The sequence below is a fragment of the Balaenoptera physalus genome (genome assembly GCF_965194825.1).
Source record: "Balaenoptera physalus genome assembly, chromosome: 14".
Lineage (NCBI taxonomy): Eukaryota > Metazoa > Chordata > Mammalia > Artiodactyla > Balaenopteridae > Balaenoptera > Balaenoptera physalus.
The window spans coordinates 574,710-602,623 of NC_138893.1; the positions used below are offsets into that span (position 1 = coordinate 574,710).

A 27,914-nucleotide genomic window follows, 5' to 3' on the forward strand; every position below is an offset into this window, starting at 1 on the left:
TATTTTTTTTTTTTTTTTAGGAGTTTTGCATTTTGGTCTTTGACCCATTTTAAGGTCATTTTGGTGAAAGATGTAGTCTTTGTTTAGCTTCATTTTTTTTTTTTTTTTTGCACAAGGACATCTAATTGTTTAGTACCATTTGTTGAAGCAACTTACTTTCAAAAGGTTCAGGAAAGTCAAGGGTAAAAAAAAGCTGTTGTTATTGCAGTATGTGCGTATGTGTATACAGAGAGAGAGAGAGAGAAATCAACTGTGACAAATTGTTAACAACAGGTGCTTCTAGGTGAAGGGTAAATAGTGTTCATTATACTCTTTTAAATTTTCTGTATGTTAACATTGTTCAATAAAAAGCAGTGAAATAATTCTACAAAGAAGGTAGGAAAGAATGAAACCCATTTTAGAAGTATTTTCATTAAATTCTTTGTTTCTCAAAAGGTTAAGTTTCATTTATATAAAAGACTGCAATTATGTAGAAAACTGGAACATCTAACAACTGGATTAGCTACCATACTCCTAGTGAAAAGAGTAAAAGATAAACAGTAGGAACTAAAGACAAAAATATTGAAAATATTTTATGCTAAATTCCTACCATAACTGTGGATTCATCCATTTCTTCTTGTAGTTCAGTACGTTTTTGCTTAAATACATCCTCTTGAAAATATGTAACTAGATTTGTTTTGTTATGCTGTCTAAAATCTGTCTTTAACTAGAATTGTCAGTCCATTTATGTTTATTGCTATTCTGATACATTTAGGTTTAAATGTAACATCTTATTCTGTACTTTGTATTTGTCCTACCTGTTCCATTTCTCTCTTTCTCTGTTTTTCCTTCTACAGAATGAATGAGACCTAGTTCTTTGGTTCTCTGGTTTGTAGCTTTATGCTACTAGACTGCCTATATTGGATAGACCCTTGGTGTTGTTTCCTGTCTCATCATGCCCCATGAAAACAGGAAAACCAAAAACTTAAGGTCATTAGGTTTCAGGAAATGCCTGTAAGTGAAAGCTAACTTTAGTGCTCGCTTTACCTTGCTAGGCTTTTGGCCTCTGAGCAAACTGTACTTCCTAGTCAGTTCAGTGGTATATTTAAAAAAAATAACCTAGAAGGCATTTATTTTGATTCTTAGAGGAGATCACCTTCGAACATTTCCAATCCCCAGCCATTACATATAATGGTAGTATTTTCTTTACATAATCTTGAATGGTTATAAAGTTTTTGATTGATCATGTTGTCAACCAGTATTTTATTTTCATTTTATTTATAAGAATACGCATGGTCTAAATAGCTTTCATCAATGGTATATTTTAAAATGTTATTAAATAAATATTTTATCTAGCATTTTTCATGTTCTCAATGGGAGGGCCCATCACAGTTACATTTTTGTCCACCAGACCACTGAAAATGACACTCTAAATTGCTCTTTAAATTTTCAGAGGCTTTGTTCTAAAAAGGACAATCAGAACAGTCTATAAGAAGAAAGGAAATCAGTCTCTTATGAGGCACTTCTGGGGCCAGATGACATAAGTTGAGATATGGGAGTTGCCTATATCTGATGTGAATTATGTAAATCAGTCACCTAAACTACTGCTTATACATGAGAATTCCTAACATTATTTGATGTTTATGGTAAAAGAGCTTTTCTTAAAATTGTAATCTTAAGTTCAGAAATAGATTTTTTTTTTCCTTGAAGTGTAGAGCCATTCAAGTTTCAGGCCAAATTTGAACAATGTCAATTTCTATTCAATCCTAAAAATTTAATAGTATAAAATAAAACACTAGGAAGCTCTAATTCTTCCCCCAAAGATATATAAAGAGGCTGGAAATGTGGTTCAGCATTACATAATGTTGCCACCCACTCTAGAAACAGAAATGAGTGCCTAGCAACAGGAAAGGGTCATCTCAGGAGAGTGCTGATTGCTCATTGGAGCATTCTAAACACAGATGCTTTTCTATCCTTATCACTTCCAGTCCCTGCTAAACACATGCTGGTTACCTTGGATCCCAGTGCCATCTGATGAGAACCTTCCTCTTATGACAACCAATAAATGCCACTCAGGATAGTTTCTACCTTTAGGTTACATCTTTAAAAATAATAATAATAAAATTTGAAACATTAATAGAAAATAAGCATTTTGTATGCATTTTCTTCCCCAGTAATCATATTTCTTTCAAGATATGTTAGTATCCCTGCTGGCATTTTTCTGACTGCACCCTCTATACCCACAAGTTTTTTTTAAATTATTATTAATTAATTTATTTATTTTTGGCTGCATCAGGTTTTCATTGCTGTGTGCGGGCTTTCTCTAGTTGCGGCGAGCAAGGGCTACTCTTCGTTGCGGTGCACAGGCTTCTCATTGCAGTGGCTTCTCTTGCTGCAGAGCACAGGCTCTAGGGCATGCGGGCTTCAACAGTTGTGGCTCACGGGCTTAGTTGCTCTGTGGCATGTGGGATCTTCCCGGACCAGGGCTCGAACCCGTGTCCCCTGCACTGGCAGGCAGATTCTCAACCCCTGCGCCACCAGGGAAGTCCTTTACCCACAAGTTTTAGCAGCAAGGCAGAATCATCTATTTCTTAATAAAGAGGTTATGCATGAGTGTGCCTAATATTACTTATGCTTATGGTAGGAGAGCTTTTCTCAAAGCAGTAATCTCATGTTCAGGAATTTGTTTATATTTTTCTTAAACATATAGCCATTCAAATTTTAGATTAAATTTAAATAATCTCAATTCCTATTCAATCCTAAAGATTTAAAGTGCACAACTAGTACAAATAAAGATCCAGGAAGCTCTAGTTCTTTTCACAAAGATAAACAAAGGGGACAGAAATGTGGTTCAGCATCACATAATGTTGCCACCACTCCAGAAAGAGAAGTGAAAGCACCTTTTCCTAGGTTTCTTGGCTATTTGCATGTGTCTCCCTCCCTCTCTTTGGTATAAGGTCCCTTGTCCATTTTTCTTTGTCCATTCTGAATATAAGCCAATTTTCACTTACATATGTTATAAATGTTTTCTCCCACTCTGCCTTTTTTCACTCTCTTAATGATGTCTTTTGATGAAGAGAAGTATTTTAGTCTGTTTCAATTTATCATTATTAGACATCTCCTTTATGACTAATGCTTTTTGTGCCCTGTTTAAGATTGGTTTTCCTTATTTCAAAGTCATAAAGATATTTTTCTATATTACCTTCTAGAAACCTGCATTAACTTTTTATCTGTAATCAGACTGGAATTGATATTTTCGAGTTAGGGGCCGAGTTGGGGGCCATGATTGTATGGATATATGGATATCCAGTTGACATGGAACCACTATAGTACATAACAACCTTCCTCACTGCTCTGCAGTACTACCTTTTGTCATAAAACAAGTATCCATAATAGATGTATGGGACTCTTTCTAGACCCTAAGCTTGTTCACCGGCCTATTTGTCCTTTCTCCAATAGCACATTGTCTTAATTGCTGTACCTTTATAATAAATCTTTAGCTGATTAACTCATCCTACTATTAATATCTGATCAAATGTGTCATCTCACTTGGTTCTTCTATTCTTTGCTCTTCTGTTTGAAGATTGTCTTGGCTATTCTTAGTCCTTTGCATTTTCATATACATTTTAGAAATAACTTGTTGACCTTCTTCTTTTCTCTAGATATACTTACTCCCTAGGTAAACTCGTCCAGTTTCATCACTTTGGATATCCACAATCTGTCAAACAATCCTCTGCATTTAACAATCATTAAAATAAATCCAGAATCTGATGACTATTACCAATCTGGTCCAAGTCACCACCCATCTCTCACTGGTTTATTAAAATAGCCGACTATTTTAATAAGCTTCCATCCTTGCCCCTTTAGTTGATTCTCCATGGTAGAGAGATCTTTTAAAATAAAATCTGGGTCTTCCCGGTGGCGCAGTGGTTAAGAATCCACCTGCCAACGTAGGGGACACGGGTTCGAGCCCTGGTCTGGGAAGATCCCACATGCCGCAGACCATTTAAGCCCGTGCGCCACAACTACTGAGACTGTGTTCTAGAGCCTGTGAGCCACAACTACTGAGTCCGCGAGCTGCAACTACTGAAGCCCGCGCGCCTAGGGCCCCTGCTCCGCAACAAGAGAAGCCACGGCAATGAGAAGCTTGCGCACCGCAACCAAGAGTAGCCCCCGCTCACTGCAACTAGAGAAAGCCCACACGCAGCAACAAAGACCCAATGCAGTCAAAAATAAACAAACAAACAAACAAATAAAAGATACAATAAAATCAAATCTGATAATGTTGCTCCTCTGGTCAAAACTCATCTCATTCAAGAGTAAATTCCAATGCTGTTAACAATGGCTTACACAGCTGGCCACACTATTGCTCTGCCCCAGCCATCCTGACCTCCCGGTGTGGGGAAGGGCCCCGCCTTAGGGCTTGTACTTGGTCAACTCCCTTCCTGGGAAGCTCTTCCCCAGTCTCTGCGTGGCTAATGCCTTCACCTCCTTCGAGTCTTTGCTCAAATGTCAACTTCTCCCTGAGGCCTTCCCTGACCACCATATTTAAAACTGCAAGTCACCCCTGAGACTAGATGAACACTCTAAACAAAATGCTTTACCTTTTAACAGGAACACAATAAGTATGACCCATAATAACTGATCAATTTAAAATGCAAAGTTTTGTTATTTTCACATGGCCAACTCTGTCTTCCTTGTGTTCGTTAAATATAAGACAGCCCTTATCATTAATCTCACATGATAACAGCCACAGAGTGGCAGACGCCGGCCTCTTCTGCGGGCCATCCATCTCATAGTTCTTTTCTTTCTAATTTGTAATTTTTAACGTGTGGAGAAAGGACTAGGTAAATCAAACGGTCTTTGCTTTAGTGGCATTTAACTAAACCCCGGTGCATACATGTGCAAGAAGAACTGGGAAGTTTCCTCCGAATCTTAAGAAGGTAGAGTGGAATTCCCTGGGTCCGGCGGTTAGGCGCCCGCTTTCGCTGCTGGGGGGCGCGGTCGGGGAACTAGGATCCTGCAAGCCTCGCAGGGCACCGCCTGCCCCCCGCCAGAAAAAGGTATTGTTTCCCTTATAGCAGTTTCACCAATTGTTACTTTTGAAATTTACTCTGATAGTATGAGATTTCTTCCTTCTCCTCACATCCAGTCACCAAGTTTCGTCAAAATCCCCCCCAGACCTCTCTCATGCCGACATGTCTGTCCCCACAGCCCTGACACTTACCTCAGCCTTAATTCTGACCCTTCTTATTTTTCATGGGGACTATCTGTCCTCCTCACTGTCCTCGGGCCCCCTAGTCATATCGTTGATCCTTGAACAATGCAGGGAGGGGTTGGGGTGTGGACTCTCTGTGCGATCAAAAGTCCCTCCTATAACTTGGTCGCCCACCGTATACCCGGTTCCTCCATACTGGCTGTTTCCATATCCCCGGATTCAACCAACCCTGCATCACATAGTGCTGTACTATTTACTGTTGAAAAAAATCCATTTGTAAGTGGACCCACGCAACTCAAACCCATGCTGTTCAAGGGTAAACTGTACTTAAAACCTTTCAGCTGTTTCTCCTTGCTTTCTCAATAAGGAAACGACTCATCAGGCTGTGCAAGACCTAATTGATCTAACTCTTCTGACCTCTCTAGTCTATGCTTTTGCATCTCTGCTCCAGTGATATTGAACTCCTTGCTTCTTCCTAAGAGAGTCAAGTTATTTTGTTTCCGTGTGGTGGCATATTTTTCCTCTCTGACTGAGGCCTCTTCTCAAGGAGGATAACTTCAAAGAGGGAGTTGAAAGGCCATTTTTCTCTTAGATTTCCTTGCCTCCTCTGTAGGTGAGGAACCCCTCACCTCTGTTCTCACAGCATCTTAAACATACTTGATGTGACACTACTAGCAGTGTGACATTGGGCAAGTCATTAACCTTCCTGCGCCTGTGTGCTTTTCTGTAATGCAAAGGTAATAGGGATGACCTTGTTGTGAGCATTAAATGAGTTAAGCCATATAACAATGCTAGGCACATGGTACACAGTCCATAAATATTAGCTACTACGACTGTCCAACAATATTATGTTCACTGACTTTCCATCTGCTGTCTGTATGTTGGCTGTTCAGTTAGGACAAAAACTGTACCAAGTTTAGCTACGCCTCCCCAAGGTCTAGAACACTCTCTGAAACATAGTAGGTGCTCAATATATATTTACAGAAAGAACAAAATAAAAAATAAACTCCTTTAGTGTACATAGCAAGGCAGGACTGAATCATTTATAGGCACAATCTAATATATGAATATAGCCTAAGCTGAGGCCAGAAAATGAAAAAGTGACAAAGTACTAAAGAAATTGAAATTGATAAAGTACTAAATATTCAACCTAACGGTTCTATAATTTTCTTTCATGGCCTTAAAAAACTGCAGTGGCCATTTAGGATTAGAAAATTATGACAGCCGTAGCATTTTCTTTCAGTGGGTTAAATGTAATCATCACTTAGTTAAACATATGTATCAGCAATTTAAAATTCTCCATTTGATGCACAAAGGTATCTTTTAATCATAATTTATTAAATCATAAAGTCAAAAAAGCAGTAACAGAAGTCTAAGTTCCTTCAGTAGCAGAAGTCTCAATGTCAACATACATACAAAAATGACCATATTTCCCAATGTTATATTAATTTGGATTTGTGGTTGTTTTCCTCATGTCTGACTCATTCCAATTTTGTGGAGAGCATCTGCTCTGAACTTACTTAAAATGTATTTGCTTCATTAAATTATTTTCTTTTCATGGAATGTTTTTCTTATTGGTTGGTGGCCAAAGATTTACCTTTTATGTTTTTTCCGTATTTTTTTAGTTTCCAGAGCAACACACTGAACTATACTTTAAATACCATAGAGCTTTCCTCAGGGAAGAGACACAAAAGAAAAGTTGGAGAAATTTCAGCATGTTTTAAAAACACATACACACATATCAGTTACAGAGAAACAAGACTCACAAAATGAAACTCCTCCAAATATTGTTTGCTAGAAATAGTATCATAACAAATTGTGTGCCCATATTTGTCACTCAGAAAAAGTCACTTCTAGAAAATATATTCTCTTCTTCACCCAAATGTTTAAACCTGATAAGTAAGATTGTTTCCTGGGAGATTTATTCTTTAACAATCAAGACAAGCTTTTCAGTAAGCTGAAAGTTAGCTACTTTTGCTAGTAGGAATAATGATCACCTAAAAACTGACAAATGACCTATTCTCCTTTTAACTTAGAGTAAGTTTTACTTTCTTATTGACCAAATAAAGGCAACTTAACCAAATCATCCTAGAACTTGAGTCAGTTTATGAGAAAAAGAGAGAGAGGAAAAAAAAAGGTAGGATTTGCATACAAGGAAAAAATTGTCAGTTAAATACTTAAAGATGACACCTGCAAATTTGTTTTTCCATCATTACATTTAAGACTTTAGGTCTACTAGTACTGGAAAAAAAAACTGCAATGCACCAAAAACCTTCTAATGCATGAAACAGCTTTAAAAATTATTCCAAACAAAAGAAGCTTGCTATATGATCGTAACATTAGAAAGATTAAGGAAAGCTGATGTTCTTTTTCATGTAGAACAGAATTGAGAGATATAATAAAATGGTTGTTTTTTTTTTTTTAAAGCCACTAAGTTTTGGGGGTGGTTTGTTATGCAGCAACAGATAACTGAAAGCAGTAAGGAACTCCAGGTGGCCTTAGTGGCAGTGAGCACAGACTTGGAAGTCAGAGGCAAATCAGTACTGCCTGATGCATGTCTGGGGGGGACACTGGTGGGCATAAAAAAGCACAGAGGAAGGCGGCATCAACGGCACAAGGAACAGTCACAGCAAGAGGACTGCAGGGCTGCAGGTGGTGACTCTGCCTGTATGTGTAGCATCCTGTACCCTTGAATGTGCCCGGAGAGATGGAAGTGAGGAGCTGAGGTCTTAACCTAAGTTAGATGAGTTAGGGTTAGTAATCTATTAGACTCGGGGGTCAAACTGTTAAAGTGACCTTACTTAAGGTCCACGAGTTGGTGGACAGCATTATTTACAATAGCCAAGATACAGAATAAATGTTCATGAGCCATAAAAAAAAGATCAAATCTTGCCATATGTGACAACATGGATGGACCTTGAAGGCATTATTATGCTAAGTGAAATATGACAAATACCGTATGATTTCACTCATGTCCAATATGAAAAACAAAAAACCAAAATAAATGAACAAATGAAATAAAAAACAGACATGTAGATATGGAGCACAGTGTAGTGGTTACCAGAGGGGAAGGGAGGGGAGGGCGAAATGTGTAAAGGGCATCAACTGTACGGTGACTAATGGAAACTAAATTTTTGGTGGTGAGCATGCTGTAGTGTAGACAGAAGTAGAAATATAATGTTGTACACATGAAACAGAAAATGTTATAAATCAACGTTATTTCAATTAAAAAAGAAATGAATTTTTAGTAGAAATGATTTATATTTATTATAGAAACATTACCAAAAAGAACAAAGTAGACATCTAAGACTCACCCCCAGTTCTACTGACCAGAAATAATCAGTGATAACGTCTGATAATCCAAACATCTTTCTGTACTATTAGTAGAGAAAGAAGAGTGACAGAAAAAGTATATACAAGTGGAATCTTAAAATATATGGGATTTAAAATAAAAATTCTAAATTACATTTTGCTTAAATTTAACAGACAATAAGTAAAACTGAAGGAATAAATAAAATCTTAAATGTTACAAATATCAGGGTCTACACTAATCCTTTAAGGATTATGAAAGGCTAGCGTTTCAACCCTAAATAGCACCTGTCTTTCTGCTATGAAAAATTAAATCTGCCCTGATGCTTCCTCCCACCTCCCCACCCCCACCAGATTCTCATTACCTATTTTTTTTAACCAAGACATATAACACATTCTCATATACGATATTAACGCTGTGGAAACTTTTAAAAGGCATGGAATGATTTTGATGAGTCTATGTTTAAAAATAAACATAAAGCCTCATACTGACAAATTTTACAAATGATCTTTTTAAGGCAGCATAGATGTGTACTGCTGCAAATGTGCTACTCGGCCAACATGACAAATGTGATATTTTGCTCTTTGCTAGACTTTGTTCACATACTAGCTGGAAATATGAAATGCATTTCCAAGTGAATTTCATGAAGCACAATAGAGAATGCTGTAATAAAATCCAAATATTCCTTCCACTACATTCTTTTCCTCTAATACTTCTGTAATTCAATCTGAAAAGACCAAGTTTGTCTAGAAAGATTACTTCTTTATAGGCCACTAATGTTGCTTATTGCTTAGCTTCGGACATTTTCTAGGTACTCAAACTGCCTTAAAAATCATCAAATCACTGAAAACCAAACTAAGGATATTGTACAATTTTTGTTTCCTTGTTTTAAAATGGTAACAATATTTAGCAGCTCAATTCTGTGACAGTTTCCTGACACTATTTCTCAAAAAAATCACCACCAGGTTTTCTATCTCATAACCTCTGCTGTAATGGTTTTCAAACCTGGTTGCACATTGCAATCACTCAGGTACCTTTAAAAAATAAGGATGTCCAGCCCCAGCCCAGATCCATTAAGTTAGAATCTTTGGGAATGGGCTCCGGGAAAGGTGTTTTAAAAGCTTTTAAACATAGTATAGGGTTTGGTAAGCTCTTATTTTAAATGAAGAATCTAAATCATCTCTATGAAAATAGATACTCAATTTATCGTGTGTTCAGTTATATTGAAAATAATTTTATTTAGATTTTTAAGAGGTGAAAGTTATCACTATCAATCATATTTCTCAAATTAAATGATGGCATCAGTTTTCAAGATCTGTAAAGCTATAGAACTGCTTTTTTGGTTCAAAACTGTAATTTTAAAGTACCCCATCATACAAAACTCCTTTTTAAAGGGTGAATGTTAGGAAATTTTGTCCCTTTATTGACAAGTTTTATGATTAGTTTGAGGGATTAAATGCTAGCAAAACGTTAGACTCTGACAAAACAATAATGAAACAAGAATCTGGCTAGGGGTAAAAGGAATAAATGGTCACTGATTTCAGAGCCCATTTGTAGGCTAAGATGCTTTTGTTTTTAAAAATTTTTTTGTTGTTTATCTCAGCTTCTAAACCTTTTTTTTTCTTGTTTATATTAGAAGTTCCATTTTATCTGATGAGTTTCCAAACATCTCTTTAAAAAAATTATTTTATTGAAGTTTAGTTGATATACAATGTTGTGTTGATTTCTACTGTACAGCAAAGTGATTCAATATACACATATATAATTCTTTTTCATATTCTCTTCCATTATGGTTTATCACAGGATACTGAATATAGTTTCCTGTTCTATACAGTCGGACCTTCTTGTTTTCCAGTCATCTTTAGTAAGAAATGTTCCATAATAACCCACTTCCTTTATCCCACTAGTATATGCTTGGGCTTTGGGCAGTACTCTTTCTCTTGTAGAAGCTGACTGATGATTCATTTTCTAATTTCCTCTTCTTAAACCATTCTTACGAAATCCTCCAAGATTCCTCAATCAAATAGGCTAACATTCTTCACGTTTTAAAAAAAAAAGTGTTAGACTAGCTGGCAATCTGATTGATGTTTCTGTGTGACTGCTGGGGTAGTACAGGAATATGGATAACTTTTAAAGTTAAATATAGTAAACTTACTTACTTTGCATTCTCAAGCTAGAAATCTCCACAGACATAATCTGCATATCTACTAGCTCATGTCTCATAATCATGTTCCTGAGGTGCTGCGAGGCTTTGAATGTCCTCCTGTAATGACCAAGTGAGCACAGCACGTGGAATGACCAGGGAGCAAGGGGACAACCTAGCAGGCCAAATAAATCCTGGCCATCAGTGGGTGACAGATGTCTCGGCCAGATCACCCCCACAGCAACACTGACCACACAGAAAACACACAACTAAATTTAATATTTTCCGTTTCCCTTCCCTTCTATAAGTGATGCTCAGGGTGCATAAGGAATCAGAGCTACACATTAGTATAAAACGTTAATATTAGGTGTTCTCTTCCATTGATAGGTTCAAACCCACCCCAGATTCTAGAACTAATGTCATCTCCTTTGTAATAGTGGGGAATTGCTCTCAAACACATAACCTAAAAGCTAAATTATTCTTGTGTAGGTAGTAGGGGAATTTCAAGCAATGTAACATTTTTTGACAGCGACATTTTTTTGTAAACGATCAAAATGGACAAGCACCATCATTAAGAACACAAAGCAGGGCTTCCCTGGTGGCGCAGTGGTTGGGAGTCTGCCTGCCAATGCGGGGGACACGGGTTCGAGCCCTGGTCTGGGAGGATCCCACGTGCCGCGGAGCGGCTGGGCCCGTGAGCCACAATTGCTGAGTCTGCGTGTCTGGAGCCTGTGCTCCGCAACAAGAGAGGCCGCGATGGTGAGAGGCCCGCGCACTGCGATGAAGAGTGGTCCCCACTTGCCGCAGCTAGAGAAGGCCCTCGCACAGAAACGAAGACTCAACACAGTCATAAATAAATAAATAAAAGACCGTGAATTTCTTTAAAAAAAAAAAAAAAAAAAACACAAAGCAGTGGTTGTTAAGAAAATTATTCTACATTTCAACATCAACACTATCTCTTAGGTCTGTCTTAATCTGGAAGTAGCTATGTGAAGGCACATTGATTTATACCGGTTTTTAGACACTGAATTACTTTTTATAGCAATATCCCATATACCAAATGGACAGACAAGGAAAATACAGTTATCTTAAAGTAAGTGGGAAAAAAAGAGAAAGCTCTTAAGTGGCCATCTATGTACTTACTTCTAGAACCTTGAAAATCCTTTGGATAAATAAGAAACTTGACATCTTCACTGGACTCATACCAGCTTTGAGGGGAAAAAAAAAAAAAGGGACTAGAAACAGCCTGCCTGGCGGTTTCACAGAGGTTCTGGCCTTCTGTTCACATATTCTTCATGACAGGTGCAGTTCCTTCCCTCCCTCCATCTGGGGCCTGGCTTAGCACTTAAACTGGCCTCTACACCAGCAAGAAGCATATGGGCTGGGACAGGGGCGATATCTGCTTTCTGATGGTATCTGCTCTGTGTTGTCTTAAGCTTGTCCCTTCAGTTACTGTAGATACCTTGGTCCTGACTCACTATATGTTAAGCATTTTTTTTTTTTTTTTTTGGCTGTGCCACACATCTTGCCCTGACCAGGGATTGAACCCGTGCCCTCGGCAGTGAAATTGCAAAGTCCTAACCACTGGACCACCAGGGAATTCCCTTAAGCATTTTTAAAATGTAATAGTTGCTATAAAGAAAACATCTGACGTACACTTCTAAGTCGGGGAGCATAAAGAAGTGAATCAGTCATCCAACTTCAAAGTAGAACACCACCAACGCCATTGTCCCAGCACCCCTTCCTCTGTCAGGGTACTCTCTGAGTTAACCCCATCCTAAAATTCGTGTTTATTATTCTCTCTTCTTTTTTGAAAAATATGTTCCATATATGTATATATCTCTAAATTATGTATTGTTTAGTTTTGCCTATGCTGGAGCCTTTAAAATGGTATCACACTAAATGCAATCATATCAGGCTGTTTTGTTTTTTTTTTTCAAAAAACACACTTTAATTTTCCTAATAGTCATCCATACTGATGCTTGTAAGTGGTATCTCATTCAGTTTTACTGCTGTGTAATATTCCATTATGTAAACAGACCAGCATTTATTCACCCATTCTCTTGTCCATGTAAATTAGTATTCTTGGTAGATTTTTGCTTTAAGACTTTCCTATAAATATCCTTGCAAATGTCTCCTGGTGCACGTGCCAAATTCTACCTAGTTGTGGAATTGCTGGGTTATAGGTTACGTGAATGATTAACACTATGAGTTAGGGCCAAATTGTTTTCCAAAGCAGCTACAGCATCTTACTCTGACTGGCACTGCAAAAAAGGATCCTGTTGTTCTACCCATCCTTGCCAACACTTGGTATTTTCAGACTTCTTAATTTTTGCAAGCTAGAAGGTGTGAAATGGAATTTCAATGTGGTCTTAATTTACATTTTCCTGAAAACTAATGAGTTTTGTGCATCTTTTTCCATGTCTAGTTGCCACTGGTTCATTTGTACATTCTTCTTTCAGACTGAGTATTTTCTTATTGATTTTAAAGAATTCTTACACCTTCTATCATACTTTGTTAGTTACATATGTTACGAAACTGTGCAATTTTTGCCCTCATTGGGCCACAATTCTAGTACTGGCTTATTCCATCATACCTTCCTTCCCTGCCCTCGAGCTACTGAGGAATTGAGAAAATAGCAGTATGAGTTTCTAAATGGAGTTTTAAAAATTCTATATCCTGAAAAGGATATTTAATATAATTAGATATTTCTTTTTAACATAGATTGGCAGACAAATTTATTGCCAATGTAGTGAAAATCAATTACCATTGCTGAGAATGTAAAATGAAACTCGATAGGGGTGGTGATACCTGAGTGTACTATTTGACAAAACTCACTGAAATTATTATATGTAAATTCTATCCCAAAAATGCTGATTTAAAATTAATAAAATAACAGGTGTAAATTATAACACAGGGAGGTGGTATAGCACATTGGTTAAGGTCTGGTTCTAGAACCAACCTGCCACTTAGCTCTGCCACTTAGCTCTGCCACTTAGTATGTTACCACCTTGGGCAAGTTATTTCATATCTTTAACCCTTGCACTTCTCATTGGCAAAGTGGGGATAACAGCAGTACCTATACTGTTATATTATAAATGTTACAGTTTTCACATTTGGGCAGGTAATCCACTGATAATTTATTTTTGAGTTTGCTGTGAAGTAAGGCTGTAGTCTCATTCTTTTTTCTGAGAGATAACCAAGTTGTCACAACACTATTTAATTATCCATCCCTGCCCACTGATTTTGAATACTACTTCTGCCATATCAGATTTCCTTATATGCCTCATTTAGTTTCTGGATTCTTGATTGTGTTTCCTTAAGTCTATTGTCAAACACTGCACCAATACAGTACTACACTGTCTCAATCACTACAACATTATAATTAATCTTGATATATAACAGGAGAAGTTTTCCTTCCCTGTTCTTTGCTGCTATCTTATTGATTCCTGAGCTTTTGTTCTTTCCTATGAACTATAGTCTATCAAGTTTCATGAAACAAAAACAAAAAAATCCTGTTGGAATTCCAGAGAATTCATAGATCTATTTGGGAAGAACTGATAATCATCAACTAATATTGATCCATTAATATGAGCTATCCATTTATATAGATCTTTTATCTTTCAATCACATTTTATAACTTTATAGGTTTTTTTCCCAGTGTTACAGTCTGTCTTTTAACAGAAAAATGTAATCTATTTACATTTATTGTCTCTATTGATATTTTTGAACCCATTTCTACTATCTTTTTTGGTCCATATGTCTCCCACACCTTGTCCCCTTTATTTTGGTCTTTTATATCCCTTTAGCCTCTTTTTTTCTCTGTTGGTGTGGAGACTATAGATTATATTTATACCCTTTTAAATTACTGTATCTCTGCACATGACAGAGACCATTCCATTCTCTCCTCACCTTTACTGAGAGTGAAAAGAAAAAGAGTAAAACTAGACAAAAAGGTGAGGAAAGCATAAAAGAGAGGAAAAGAGCCAGTGATGACATACTTTGAAGTGGGGGACCAAAACTGAATTCTTCAAAGGAAGAAACTGAACGCTTTCCTTCCTCGTGCAGTTCCTCCTCTCATCACATATTTAGATAGGCAGTGCCATTTTTAGCTTACAGGTTATATGATTTTCAGCATTTCCTTTATACTTCTCAGTCATTCAAGGTAATCAAGGTCTCTTTTTATTATAACTATTACTCTTAAAATGGTTTACCAGCTATGTTGAACTCATCTTACTTTTAGGTGAGTTATTTTAGTTAAAGCACTACAAGAATTTGTCACCAGCAAACATTTAAGGTAATTGGGTACAGAGTTACTGGAAGACAGTACATTTAATTTCTTTTAAAAAATTTATTTATTTATTTTTGAGGTAAAGTTGATGGATAATATTATGTAAGATTCAGGTGTACAACACAGTGATTTACGGTTTTCAAAGGTTATACCCACATTCACAATTATAAAATATTGGCTATATTCTCTGTTGTACAATATATCCTTGCAGTTTACTTATTTTATACATAGTTTGTATCTCTTAATCCCCTACCCATGGACAGTACAGTTAGTTTATTTCTTAAACTTAGAAAAGACCGATTGAAATAAAGTAGTATTTGCATCACATTTATTTACCATATAAAACAAAACAAGATGTAGCGTTTAGAAGTTCCTAAAAAATATTTAATCATAATAACAATGCATAAACTTTGTGGGGGGGGGAAAGTTTATTTCTAACTTGCATATTTGAAACTTTTACTTCGCAAGGAGAAGACCAGATATCCTTTCACAATATCTTTACACAAAGCTTTCAGGCCACGTTTCTCATATAGTTTTATTTAACACTTTAATATTTTTAGATTGTTTAAGATTTATATACTAGCAAGTCTCTTTTATATGGACCGAGAGGCATATCTTTAGAGAACACTTTGTCCTATACATTCATGATCCATTAAATACCTTAAAACCATTATCATTTATATTGGCAAAATTAGCCTAGGTTTACAAAGTGAAAAGTGAAAGGCCCCATATTTCAGAAAATCAGAAATAGAAACTAAGGTTGATAAAAATGAATGATTAAAAAATATAATGCAAATAAACAAACATCAAATGAACAACTGGGAAGTTTGTTCAGCAATAGTGACATTGGTCAGTGTTCCCATAGAAAACACAGGCACAAAGCAGTGAAGAACTAATCATGGCCGTAATGACACCCATCAGGCAAATATCACTAAGTTTGTTCTCTTCTATTCCCATATTCTTTAAGTCAGCACTCATGGATATCTACTGCTCGTTGTTCTTGACGGACTCTCAAATGTTAAAGAAAAATAATCAGTTGATCCATTTTTAATGTTTTATAGTTCTCAGCGTGTAAATCTTTCACCTCCTTGGTCAGGTTTTATTCCTAGGTATTTTTTTTTTTTTGGTGCGATTTTAAAAGGTACTGTTTTTTTACATTCCCTTTCTGACATTTCATTGTTAGTAAAACAAAACGCAACTGATTTCTGAATGTTAATCTTGTATCCTACTACTTTGCTGAATTCATTTATTAGATTTAGTAGTTTTTGTGTGGAGTCCTTAGAGTTTTATATATATAGTATCATGTCATCTGCATATAGTGACAATTTTACCTCTTCCCTTCCAATTAAAAAAAAAAAATTATTTATTTGGCTGCACCGGGTCTTAGTTGCGGCACGCAGGATCTAGTTCCCTGACCAGGGATGGAACCTGGGCCCCCTGCATTGGCAGCATGGAGCCCTAACCACCGGACCACCAGGGAAATCCCTTTTATTTGCTTTACTAGTCTGACTGCTGTGGCTAGGACTTCCAACACTATGTTGAATAGAAGTGGCGAGAGTGGGCATCCTTATCTTGTTCCATATTTTAGTGGGAAGGCTTTCGGCTTCTCACCATTGAGTATTTTTTGTTTTAATAAATTAATTTTATTTATTTATTTATTTTTGGCTGTGTTGGGTCTTCGTTGCTGCGTGCGGGCTTTCTCTAGTTGAGGCGAGCGGGGGCTACTCTTCGTCGCAGTGCGCGGGCTTCTCATTGCAGTGGCTTCTCTCGTTGTGGAGCACGGGCTCTAGGCGCGCGGGCTTCAGTAGTTGCGGCACACGGGCTCAGTAGTTGTGGCTCACGGGCTCTAGAGCACAGGCTCAGTAGTTGTGGCACACGAGCTTAGTTGCTCCGCGGCATGTGGGATCTTCCCGGACCAGGGATCGAACCCGTGTCCCCTGCATTGGCAGGTGGATTCTCAACCACCGCACCACCGGGGAAGCCCACCATTGAGTATTAATTATACTGGCTGTGGGTTTGTCATAAATGGCTTTTATTATGTTGAGATATGTTCTCTCTTATACCCACTTTGGTAAGAGTTTTTATCATGAATGGATGCTGAATTTTGTCAAGTGCTTTTTCTGCATCTATTGAGATGATCATGTGGTTTTTGACTTTTCTTTTGTTAATGTGGTACATTACATTGATTGATTTGCGTATGTTGAACCATCCTTGTGAACTTGGGATGAATCCCACTTGGTCATGGTATGTATTCTTTTTTATGTGTTATCGGATTCAGTTTGCTAATATTTTCTTGAGGATTTCTGAATCTATATTCATCAATGATATTGGCCTGTAATTTTCTTTTTCGGTGGTATTTTTGGTTTTGGTATCAGTGTGATGGTGTCTTCATAGAACAAAGTCAGTATATCCACTTCACAGTTTTGGTGAAAGCGCATCCCAAATTTTGGGAGCCATTAAGATTTATCACACTTTGACAATGAAAGAGTGTCACATTAGTAGAAGCTTTAGCATATAATTTATTCAGTGCTGTACATAATCACGCTGTTTTTTTAATGCCAAACAATGCTGTTTATTAATTATTCTTGATATTGTTGTAATACAAGGTTAATGTATTCATGTAAATATCTAAGTAGTTTTATTAAACACAAAATGCTTCAGAGTACTTCATCTACGATTCTCCATAGGAAGCATACAAGTAATATAATCAAGATCTTTAACTAGCTTTCTACTCTCCCTTTCATGCCTCCAGTGACGGAGAGCACACTGCACACATGGGACTGTCAGTCTCAATGTTGAACAACTCCAGGTGTTAGAAAGTTTTCCCTAACACTGAATAAAATTGTCTTTCCTATGACATCTACCTATTGCTCTAGCCTTGCATTTCACAGTTAAGATAGAAAAATCAGTATTCCTTCTCCCATGTGACAACTCAAATTATATTAAGACAGCTGTTTTGTTAGTTTTTTTCCCTACTTTTCTAATCCAATCCCTCAAATTATTCCTTGCCATATACTAGTTTTCCTCAAGATATATAAAAGAGATTGTTGTGTTCCCCTAAAAAAGATATGGTGACCTTATTTGGAGATTGGGTCTTTACAGAGGTAATCTAGTTAAAGTGAGGTAATTAGGGTGAGCTCTAATCAGTATGACTTGTATCCTTATAAAAATGGGAAATTTGGACACAGAGACAGGCACAAAGGGAGAATGCCAGGTGAAGATGAAAGCAGAGATCAGGGTGATGATTTACAAGCCAAGGAATGCAAAGAAGGCCAAAAAAACACCAGACTAGGAGAGAGACATGCAACAGGTTCTCCCTCACAGACTGCAGACGGAAGAACCCTGTTGACACAATACTTTTCTTTTGTTTAAGCTATCCAGTTGGTGGTACTTTGTTGTAGCAACCCTAGAAAACTAATACATTACTCAGAAATGTGACATGACAAAAGGTTAAGGAAATTTTCCACAGCCAAACTGCTTGGTTTTATTTATGGGTGAGAATAATTCCTTCCTAAAATGTACATATCATTATTGAAAATATTAATGCTCTCAGCAATGATATATTTGAATACATTCTGAAATTATACTCTGAATTTCTGGCCAGTACAAGTCTATTATGTACAGATTTTTCCTATGACTTTCGTTTTCACAATTTTTCTTTGGTAGCTCTGCTTTTGCAGAGTTGATGACACTGTTAATAGTAAAGAAAGCAACATACTTGTAACCTTTGGCTCTGTATTCAAATCCTAATCTAGGACCAGGAAAACTGTAACTTGTAAACCACGTTTCATTCGTAAATTTAGAAAAGAAGGACTGTAAGAGTGATAGGCAGAATATGTGATTATAAAAATTATTTTCAAAGTGTACTGTAACAGCGATTTTCATCAGTGTGGGGAAATTCTCTGTAAATACTGAAATAGAAATTAATTCTGAAATAAGTAATAAAAAATTATGACAGATTGATCAGCAACAGTATTTTATACAGAAAATTCTTAAGCGAGATCCTAAGATGTTTATGAATTTCCATATATTATTATGGCCTATAATTTCTCCCATGGAAGCAGCAAAGAGTAAACAACAAAGCCATTTTCAGATGGGGATGCTGAGCAGACTGTATCTGGTAGAGGACCACACCAAGAGAGCCTGGCAACACTTGGAGACACTTTTGGCTCTTAAACCTGTGCGGGTGCTACTGGCATCTTGTGAAGAGAGGCCGGGGATGCTGCTAAACCATGTACAAGGCACAGGACAGCCCCCATAAGAAGGAATTATCCAGTCCAAAATGTCGATAATGCTAGGTTAAGAAACCCTGACATATTTAAAGGATCTTCAAAGGAAATAAAAAACACTTTGAATATCGATATGAATAGCTGTATAATATTCTAACATTAGCTAGTCTGCTCTTCAAATAATCTTTAGCCATGGTTAAATAATTTCATTCCAACTGCTACTGTTGTCTCTGTCCACAGTATCTTAGTGAGTACGCCATCTCACCAGATTTTTAGTCATAGTGGTCTCTGTAATTCCAACATGACTGAAGCTGGTCAGTTTACTTCAGTAATAGAGGTAAATACGCTTAAACCCTTAACGGATAGTTTTGTAAAAATAAAGACACTTATAACAATAATTTTTATCTTTAACCTTTCATTTAACTTCAAAAAATGCTATGAAAGGGGTAGTTTAGGGCAAATGCATAACCAATGATATAGAAATAAGCTCATGTTCTGCTAACAGAGACTCAGCAGTAATCTTTTTCCATATGATGACTACAACAGTAATATCATATTTATTTAAGACATTTAAGTTACCCACTTATGCTATTATTATTGTAATGTACTATTTAAACATTTAAATCTATACTGAAAGAAGAGAATATAAAAATCTCTACCCTAAAAGGGTTAAAAAATCTAGTGCAAAAAGAAATAGCTAATATAGCAGCAGTGACAAAAAATGGACAAAAGCAAATTGTTTTTGAAATGAAGGTTAATAAAGGAATCTTGTTGGAAGTTTTGGCCTATGCAATGAAAACAAGACCCAATAGTTTAGGATGTGTTTTCTGTCTTAATGAAGCAAAAATGACCTCTTTCAGGACATTCACAACAAATTACATGTTTAAGATTTTTAACTTGTCCAATTTCCTTGAAAAATTCATTGCTCCTATTTTCCTTATTTCCCATGGTCTAATAGCAGTAAGTATCCTATTCTTAGACACAACTCATGAACATTTACATAATGGAGCTCATCAAAACTGGTAAATAAAGTTAAAATCTACCTTAACCTAATTGAAAGAAACAATTTTAGCCATCATTGAGATTTTACAACCATTTAAAAATATTTAAAGCACATATGAAGGAAGAAAAATATCACTAGTAAATTGTGACTGCACTCCAAGTTCCCAAGGATTTAAAAATTACTCAAGATCTTTTTCATTAATCCTGTCATAATCTTAACCAACACATACACGAAGGGTAGAAACAGGTTGCTTTTGTAACAATACATTTCAGAGATGATGCTGGCTTGGACTAAGGTAATGTAAGTAAAGGTGGTGAGAACTGGGTGGATGCTGGGTATATTTTGAAGGTAGAGTCAACAAGATTTACTGTAGTATTCAAGGCAGGGAACAAGAGAAAAAGAAGAATCAAGGATGATGCCAAGGTTTTTGGCTTGAACTACTGAAGGACTGAGTTGTCATTAATTGAGCTGGGGCAGGCTGCCACAGTCAGATCAAAAAGGAAATTCAGGAGTTCAGTTTTGGATATCTTAAGTTCAAGATGACTTCTAGATGTTTCCAAGTAGAGTTAAGTAAGCATTTAAAAATGTATATGATCATGAGTTCAGCAGAGGTCTGGGTTGCAGATATAAATTAGCAAGAGTCCTCATAGGCGTGTAGCTAGACGAGAAAAAAGGTTTGAGAACTAAGCCCCTGGACACGTCAATTTTAGTAATTCAGGGCATGTGGAGGAGTGTGGCAAGGGAGACTGGGCAGGGAGTGGCCAATGAGTTATGAAGAAAACAAAAAAAGCAAGGTTTCTGGGAAACCAAGTGAAGAAAGTACTACAAGGAGAGAATGAGCAATTGTATCAAAAGCTGCTGATAAGTCAGATGAGGACCAGTTTGGCCATGTGGAGGCCACTGCTGACCTACGGAAGGGTAATTTTAGTGGAGTGGTTGGTGGCAAAGCCTAAACGGTAGGGGTTCGCGAGTGACCCAAAGGAGAGGAAGTGGAGAAAGTGTATATAGACTATCTTTTGAGGAGATTTTTGCTTTAAAGAGAGGGAGAGAAATGGGTAAATGAGATGAAAAGTATAGTAGGCTGAAAGAGGTTTTTTTTTTTTTAAGATGGGAGCAACAATAGCATGTTTGCATGCTGACAAGAAAGATCTAGCAGAGAGGGAAAACAGACGAAGTTGGAAAGAAAGGGGAAAACTGCTGGAGTATGGTTTTTTAGGTATGTTAATTTAGACTCTAAAGATACCCATTAAATATAATGGAAGAGGATCAATTAAAGAAAGAAGACTGAGGTTTTACTAGTACTGCCAGATAATAAAATTATGGTAAAAGGAAAATTAAAATGTGTTTAAGATGTAAAAAGGGAAATGCAGATTTATGGAATTTAAAAGGAATTCTCCAAATTTATCTAATTCTATATGACAAAGTAGTGCTAATCAAATATCTGGAGTAAATACTTCATATTTAGAAGTGAAAAAGAAATCACAAAGTAAAAAATGAACAAGCTGAACTGTGAACTGCATTTAAACTATAAACTCTCTATATAAGTAAAAGTAAAATATCTAAAGAGAAGGACGGTTAGATTGAGAAACATACTTGCATCAGATAGGATTTAAGGCTAATTTCTTTATTATGTAAGGAGCTCAGACAAACAAGTAAATTATCAGCTAACCAAGAGATAAATGGGTAAAGTGCATAAAGATTATTTGCACAACATGTGATATAATTAGTAAATATTAGAACAAATATTAAGCCTTGCAAATAAGAAACAAAATGCAAAAAAACCAGTGAGATCTGTTATATTCATTAGGAAAGTATAAAAAAAATTAAAGCCTCCTAGTCTGGCTACACTGTCATAAAGACAGTACTCATACATTGTTGGTGGCAGTGAAAAATACTAATATCCTCCTGGACAGCAATTTGGAAATTGGTATCAATGGTCATAAAAATATTTATAGCCTTTGACTCAGAAATACTCCTCTTCGATATTTATCCTAAGGAAATACTAAAAAGTATATATAAATGATGTCCATTGCAGCACTAAAATTACATTGTAGCATTAACTATGATAATGATATTAGAAATGATCTAAAAGGAAAATTAAAAAATGGAAGAATGGCTATGAAAATTATGAATACTGGCCTAATCAAACAGAAGATATAAGATTTCAGAGCAACGTAGAAGATGCTTACCATATAACAACAGCAGTGTAAAAAATATTTTACTATGGGCTTCCCTGGTGGCGCAGTGGTTGAGAATCTGCCTGCCGATGCAGGGGACACGGGTTCGAGCCCTGGTCTGGGAAGATCCCACATGCCGCGGAGCAACAGGGCCCATGAGCCACAACTACTGAGCCTGCGCGTCTGGAGCCTGTGCTCCGCAACAAGAGAGGCCGCGACAGTGAGAGGCCCGCGCACCGCCATGAAGAGTGGCCCCCGCTCGCTGCAACTAGAGAAAGCCCTCGCAGAGAAACGAAGACCCAACACAGCCAAAAATAAATAAATTAATTTTTAAAAAATTTTTTACTATACTCTTAATTACAAGTATGTCACCTACACAAAGAGACAGAAAGAAAAATGTAAACTGAAAATAGATTAAACATTCAGTATGCTGGGACTATAGCGAAATACGTGCTTCCTTGTTCTAGTAACAACTACTAACAGTTACTGAATACTTACCATCTACCTGATGATGGAGAATGGACATTATTGTATGCGAGCACATTTAATCTTATGGGGTAGGCTACAGCCAATACTAAATGGCAGAGCTGATATTTGAATTCAGGCAATCAGTCTTTAGTCCTGATCTTCACCACGATCTATGTTGTATACACAAATTAAGAAAAGGTAGAAAAATGGGGTTTCCCTCAACCTCTAAGAATCATGTTTTAAAAGGTAAGGTTATGGGTATCACATATTGTATCACATATAATATCATTTGGTAGTCTCAGATTACTATCCCTTAATAATTGCTAACTAACCTTTCCATTTTGCCTGTAAAATTAAGGTAAGTTGATTTTAAACAGACTGGAAAAAAAATGAAAATCCTCTCATAGCATCACAGAATGCTACAGCTGTACAAAAGAGTTTGGAGGGTCTTCACTGGCAGTCCAGTGGTTAAGACTTGGCCTTCCGATGCAGGGATGCGGGTTCGATCGCAGCCAAAAAACCAAAACATAAAACATAAGCAATATTGTAACAAATTCAATAAAAACTTTAAAAATTGCCCATGTCAAAAAAATCTTAAAAAGATTTGAGATTACCAGATCCCTCTACCTCTACAGAGTAAGAAACGGAGGTCTACTATCAGTGACAGGTTGACTCAAGGTCATTCAGCTGGTTAATACAACCAAAGCTAGTTCTAAGTTCCAGGTTCCCAATGATAACAATAATGAGAATCATAGTCCAGTGATACTTCTTGCTATACCATCTTACTCCTCTCCCTCGTTAAAAAAAAAATCTATGTACATGTTACGTATTAAGTGCACAACAAATGCCAGGCACCACATTTGGTGTGTTTTAGTTAAACTAATTTAATCTTCACAACAGTTTTAAGGAGGTAAATATTATAACCATTTTAAGACAAGAACAATGAAGCTCAGGTTTAGTATGTTGCCCAGGACCATGCAACTATTAACTGGAATCCAGGTCTGATAACCAAGTCACTGCTCTTCCCAGAAATGGTCTGCCAGGGCTTGGGGAGAAAGTGCTCATGCACACAGGGAGCTCTGGTTAAAGAGGGTCCTTATGTTCCTTGCACGTGCCACCAGACGTTCATGTTGAGACAACTGTCTGATCTTTCTTCAGGCTCAGGACTAGCTGGCTGTTCCAGTAGATTAGAAAGAATGTAGCAAATCTATCTGCTGGTGTGAAAAAGGTTTCCAAGTTTGTGTAAACCCTGGGGGTTGATCCTTTGTGCTGTTATGTGTGATCACGGGAGTAGAAAACATTCAGTGCTTAGAGAGTAGGGGCAAAATATAATGATGCTTATATTCCCTGACAAGTGCGCTTTTTTAATATGCTAATTGTTCAAGGGCTCATGAAATACATTTCCAGACACTTGATAAATACATTCCCATGACCTTTTTTCCCTCATTATTTTGCTCCCTTTCTTTTGCCTCACACTTTCAATTCTGTAGGTTCTAGCATTGCGGGCTTTAATACTCTCTCTCCAGTTAGGGAACCCCTTAAGTGGTCTCCCCATCTTCAGAGTCTCTCCATTCACAACCATCTCACACAGGGAGAGAATCTTCTAAAGCAAGGCCATTGCTGCCTAATAATAGCTATCAATTCTTCATGAAATTCCTTGAAAACAGGCCCCAGCCTACCTTTCCAGCTTTCTCTCTCCTCAGTCTCTTCAGCCCTAGGTAACTAATCTGGGCTTTCCCTCCTCTGTTCTTTGGCTCACAGTGATCCCTTTATCTGGAATCCTCTCCTTTTTCATCTCTGGCTGTCGAATTTCGGTCTGTCCTTTAAGGCCCATCTCAAATGTAATCTCCCTTGCTTTTTCTGATTCTCCAACCAGATATATTCCCTTCCTTGTCTAAACTCTATTGCTCTGGGTGTAACTCTTAGAAGACTTGACCTGTACTGAAGGTATCAGTGTATTCCAACTGGCAGTTCCATTAAGATCAGTTATGTGTTAATAACCTTTGTGTTCTAGATAGCACCTAGAAAAGACACTCATACTCATAGTTAATGATCAAAAACAAAACTCTGATTTTGAGTAATGAAAACTAAAAGTGCTTCACAATTTTCTGTCAGTTAAAGAACTGGTTAAAGGAACCCAGAGAATTAAAAAAAAAAAAAAAAAAAAGTCTTAATGGGATACTTGATTTCTTTCCTAGGTGCTGACACAACAATTGATAGACATCTTCTAGGTCGGGAACGGTATGTCTGTGTGATGAAACTGTAGACTCAAAGAAGGCCCCAAAAGGCTAAAAAATAGAAAAATCTTAAGATATCTTTGCTATGCTTTCATTTCTTGAGTTTTAGTTTTGTACAGATGAACACGGGACACTCTGAAGCTTTAAAGCTAAAAACTATACCGAGGAAGAAAAAACTGATTAAGACAATCAAATGACACATTTTGAATACTACTGTAAATCAGGTTAAACGGGGCTACTAGGCGATTAATTCACTCTCCAAAAAAACCAAAAAAACCAGAAGCCCAGAAAAATTAGTTCTTTTTCCCCATTGAGAAATAAATTAAAAATCTGGTAATGTTACTTTTCCCACATTATAAAGCTAATCAGAGAAGCCTACCACCTCATAAAAACATTTCATAAAGGTACAGAGATAATACTACTCCTACAGAGATCATGATTAATGAATCCACGGGCCCCTGGCTGTAACTACGTCATTGTTTACTTCGTGACTTTTGTTTTCGAGGAGGGGGTTAAGTCAGGGAGGATGGGAGGAAATTAAATTGTAGCCCAACAAATACCTTTACAGAGTAAACACAACAACTCAACTAATTTTTTTCTTACGGACCTGTAGCACTTGTTGGTAAAAACACAATGAACCGATAATTTGAAAAAAGGCAACAGGCACCTGCAGCCTCTCAATCCCTTTGCAAATATTTCCACTAAGATAGCGCCAAATTCTGGGATCTGGACGAACAGGCGAGTGTCACCATTCAATAATGAGCTCCTTTCTCGATAAGCTGTAAACCTCGGGTCACCTGAGACCCTTCCCAGGGATCTGAGCTGGGAGCGGTCTCGATTTTTAGACAAATCTCTCCTCCTACCACACGTGATCAGCCGCCCTGGGAGACCCGCAACGCACGATACAAAGGCTCGGCGCTGCCACTGCATCCTCAGGAGGATCGCGGAGCCTCCCGCGCTCAGTTTCTGAGGAGCTTGCGCAGGGCGCCGCCGCCAGGCGCGCCGCTCCCGGGCCCGCAGGGCGGTGCCGCGCAGCGCGGGGAGCGGGAGTGGGGAGCGCGCGCCGCCTGCCCTGCGCGCCTGCCCACCCAGCGCCGGGGAGCAGGGCAGACGAGCCGCACGCAGCCCGGCCGCGCCGCAGCCGCCGGGCCCTCGGCCGACGCAGGGAGCCCCGCAGCGACGTGGACTAGGGTGAGGAGGCCGAGGGCTCCCAGACCCCGGGCAGGCCCGAGGCCAGGCCAGCCCACCCCGCCCAGGCCCCGGCCTTGCCTTCTCCTCCTGGCTCCTAGCCCCCCCACCCTTCCCCCGGGCCTCGCGTGGGGGGTTCGGGGGCGCCGTGAGCGGCACTTACACCACGGCTCTGGAGATGATCCAGGACACCATCTTCCCGGGGGCTTGGACCCCACCTCGGGGGCGGGTGGGCGCCGAGCGTGGCGGACCAGGCCGCCAACGGCAGGCCGCGCGCTCGCCGGCTCCTCGCGCTCCCCGGGGCCGCGCTGGCGCCCTCGGGAGCTGGGCCCCGTGTCTGCGCGCGGCGGCCCGAGCTGCGCTGCGGTCGGTCCCCCGCCCGTCCCCGCCCGCCGGCGGAGCCGCCGCCGAGCCAGCCAGCCCCGCCCCTGCGCTCCGCTGATAGGCGGCGGCGGCGGCGGCGGCGCGTTGGCCGAGGCCAGGTCTGGGTTGCTGGGCTCCGGGGGCTGGGCTGGCGGTACCCCGGCCCGCGCCGGATGGCGTTGTGGCGCGGATATCTGGGCTCTCACTTCCCTCTTCCTGCTTTTTCTGTCCCTGGGCAGTCCACCTGGCGTGGGGGGGGGCGTGGGGGGGGGGAGGCGGAGGCTGAGGAAGGGGACGTGTGGATAGGGGTTGTCAGTGCCTGTGTGAAAAGCAAAATAGTAGCAGGAACTCTGTGTCCGATAGAACCCTCTAGACTAGGCCCTAGATTCTGGAGAGGAGAGATTTTGAGATGTGTTTAGCCACATCCGGTGTTCTCACTGTTCACTGAGGCCCTGGACGTCCTCAAAGTACCGCATTTTAAGGCAAACGTCGGGAGGATCTTTGCACAGGCCTGTGTGTACCAGGAGTCTTCTGGTGACTGGTGCAGTGCAGGGAGGGGCAGAAGGAGGAAAGCGTTGGATTTCAAGTTTGCAGTAGTGGGTGTATAGATACCACTGTTCTGGGCCTCTTAAGGCAACTTTCCATCACAACATCTGCAAAGCCTGTTTTACAAACACACCTCTGACCTGCTAGATATTCAAAGTAAAAGTTGGGCCTAGGATTCCTGACCTGTCATGCTATTTACAGCTGTCTATTTTTGGGGAGGTTGGATTACTGCTTACACCTTACAGCTCTTTCAGTTATCATAATTTCAGGAGACAGAATTTAAACTCTAATTTTTTTTGGTGGCAGTACCAAGTCGAGAAAGTGATCTTAAAGTTTAATTCTCATCTTTTTTTTTTTTTCTGTTAAGACGATAATAAAAGATAATTCTAGTGTTCAGATGGTACGAAGAATAAAGGATGAAATGGGCACTTCAAGCCTTTAATTGAAAGTTGAAAGCCCCAGGAAATATAACAGCTTATTTTGTGACCATACTGTAATTTATTCTTTTTGTTCCTCAGTTTCCCCATAGTAAAAAGAGGCTGATAATACTACAGTTTACCTCTTGCCTTCCAGGGGTGACATAAAGCATGCTAAATACATGTTTAGAACGTTCTACTACTTGCTTGGGAGAAAATCAAAAGCAAATATAAGATTATCTTGAATTCTTTTAAGGTCCCAGATTCAATACATTTAATAATATTTTCATTATTTAAGGAATGAAATCAGAAACTGCTTTCTACTCTTGGGATAGGTTCTTTTTGC

General features: G+C 38.5%; 2 protein-coding genes and 1 long non-coding RNA gene across 5 annotated transcripts in view; 1 reads left to right on the forward strand and 2 right to left on the reverse strand.

The window, feature by feature from the left end:
- Nucleotides 1–26,644, reverse strand: part of REEP3 (receptor accessory protein 3) — a 97,635-nt gene extending 70,991 nt beyond the window's left edge. The window contains exon 1 of one of the 3 annotated variants that reach the window (XM_082425636.1): nucleotides 26,407–26,642. In XM_082425636.1, the coding sequence (XP_082281762.1) occupies nucleotides 26,407–26,438 (32 nt within the window). In that variant the 5' untranslated portion in view covers nucleotides 26,439–26,642. Of the gene's footprint in view, nucleotides 1–26,406 lie in introns of all 3 variants that reach the window. The other 2 variants (XM_082425637.1, XM_082425638.1) reach the window with 2 other exon arrangements.
- LOC309643166 lies at nucleotides 31–25,993 on the reverse strand. Its single transcript, XR_014253600.1, has 2 exons — nucleotides 22,849–25,993; nucleotides 31–10,543 (listed from the first exon to the last, which is right to left on the reverse strand). It is a non-coding gene; the product is annotated as an uncharacterized lncRNA (long non-coding RNA).
- JMJD1C (jumonji domain containing 1C) overlaps nucleotides 26,118–27,914 on the forward strand; it is a 315,132-nt gene continuing 313,335 nt past the window's right edge. The window contains exon 1 of the mRNA XM_082425493.1: nucleotides 26,118–26,246. The gene's annotated coding sequence lies outside the window, so the exon portion shown is untranslated. The remainder of the gene's footprint in view (nucleotides 26,247–27,914) is intronic.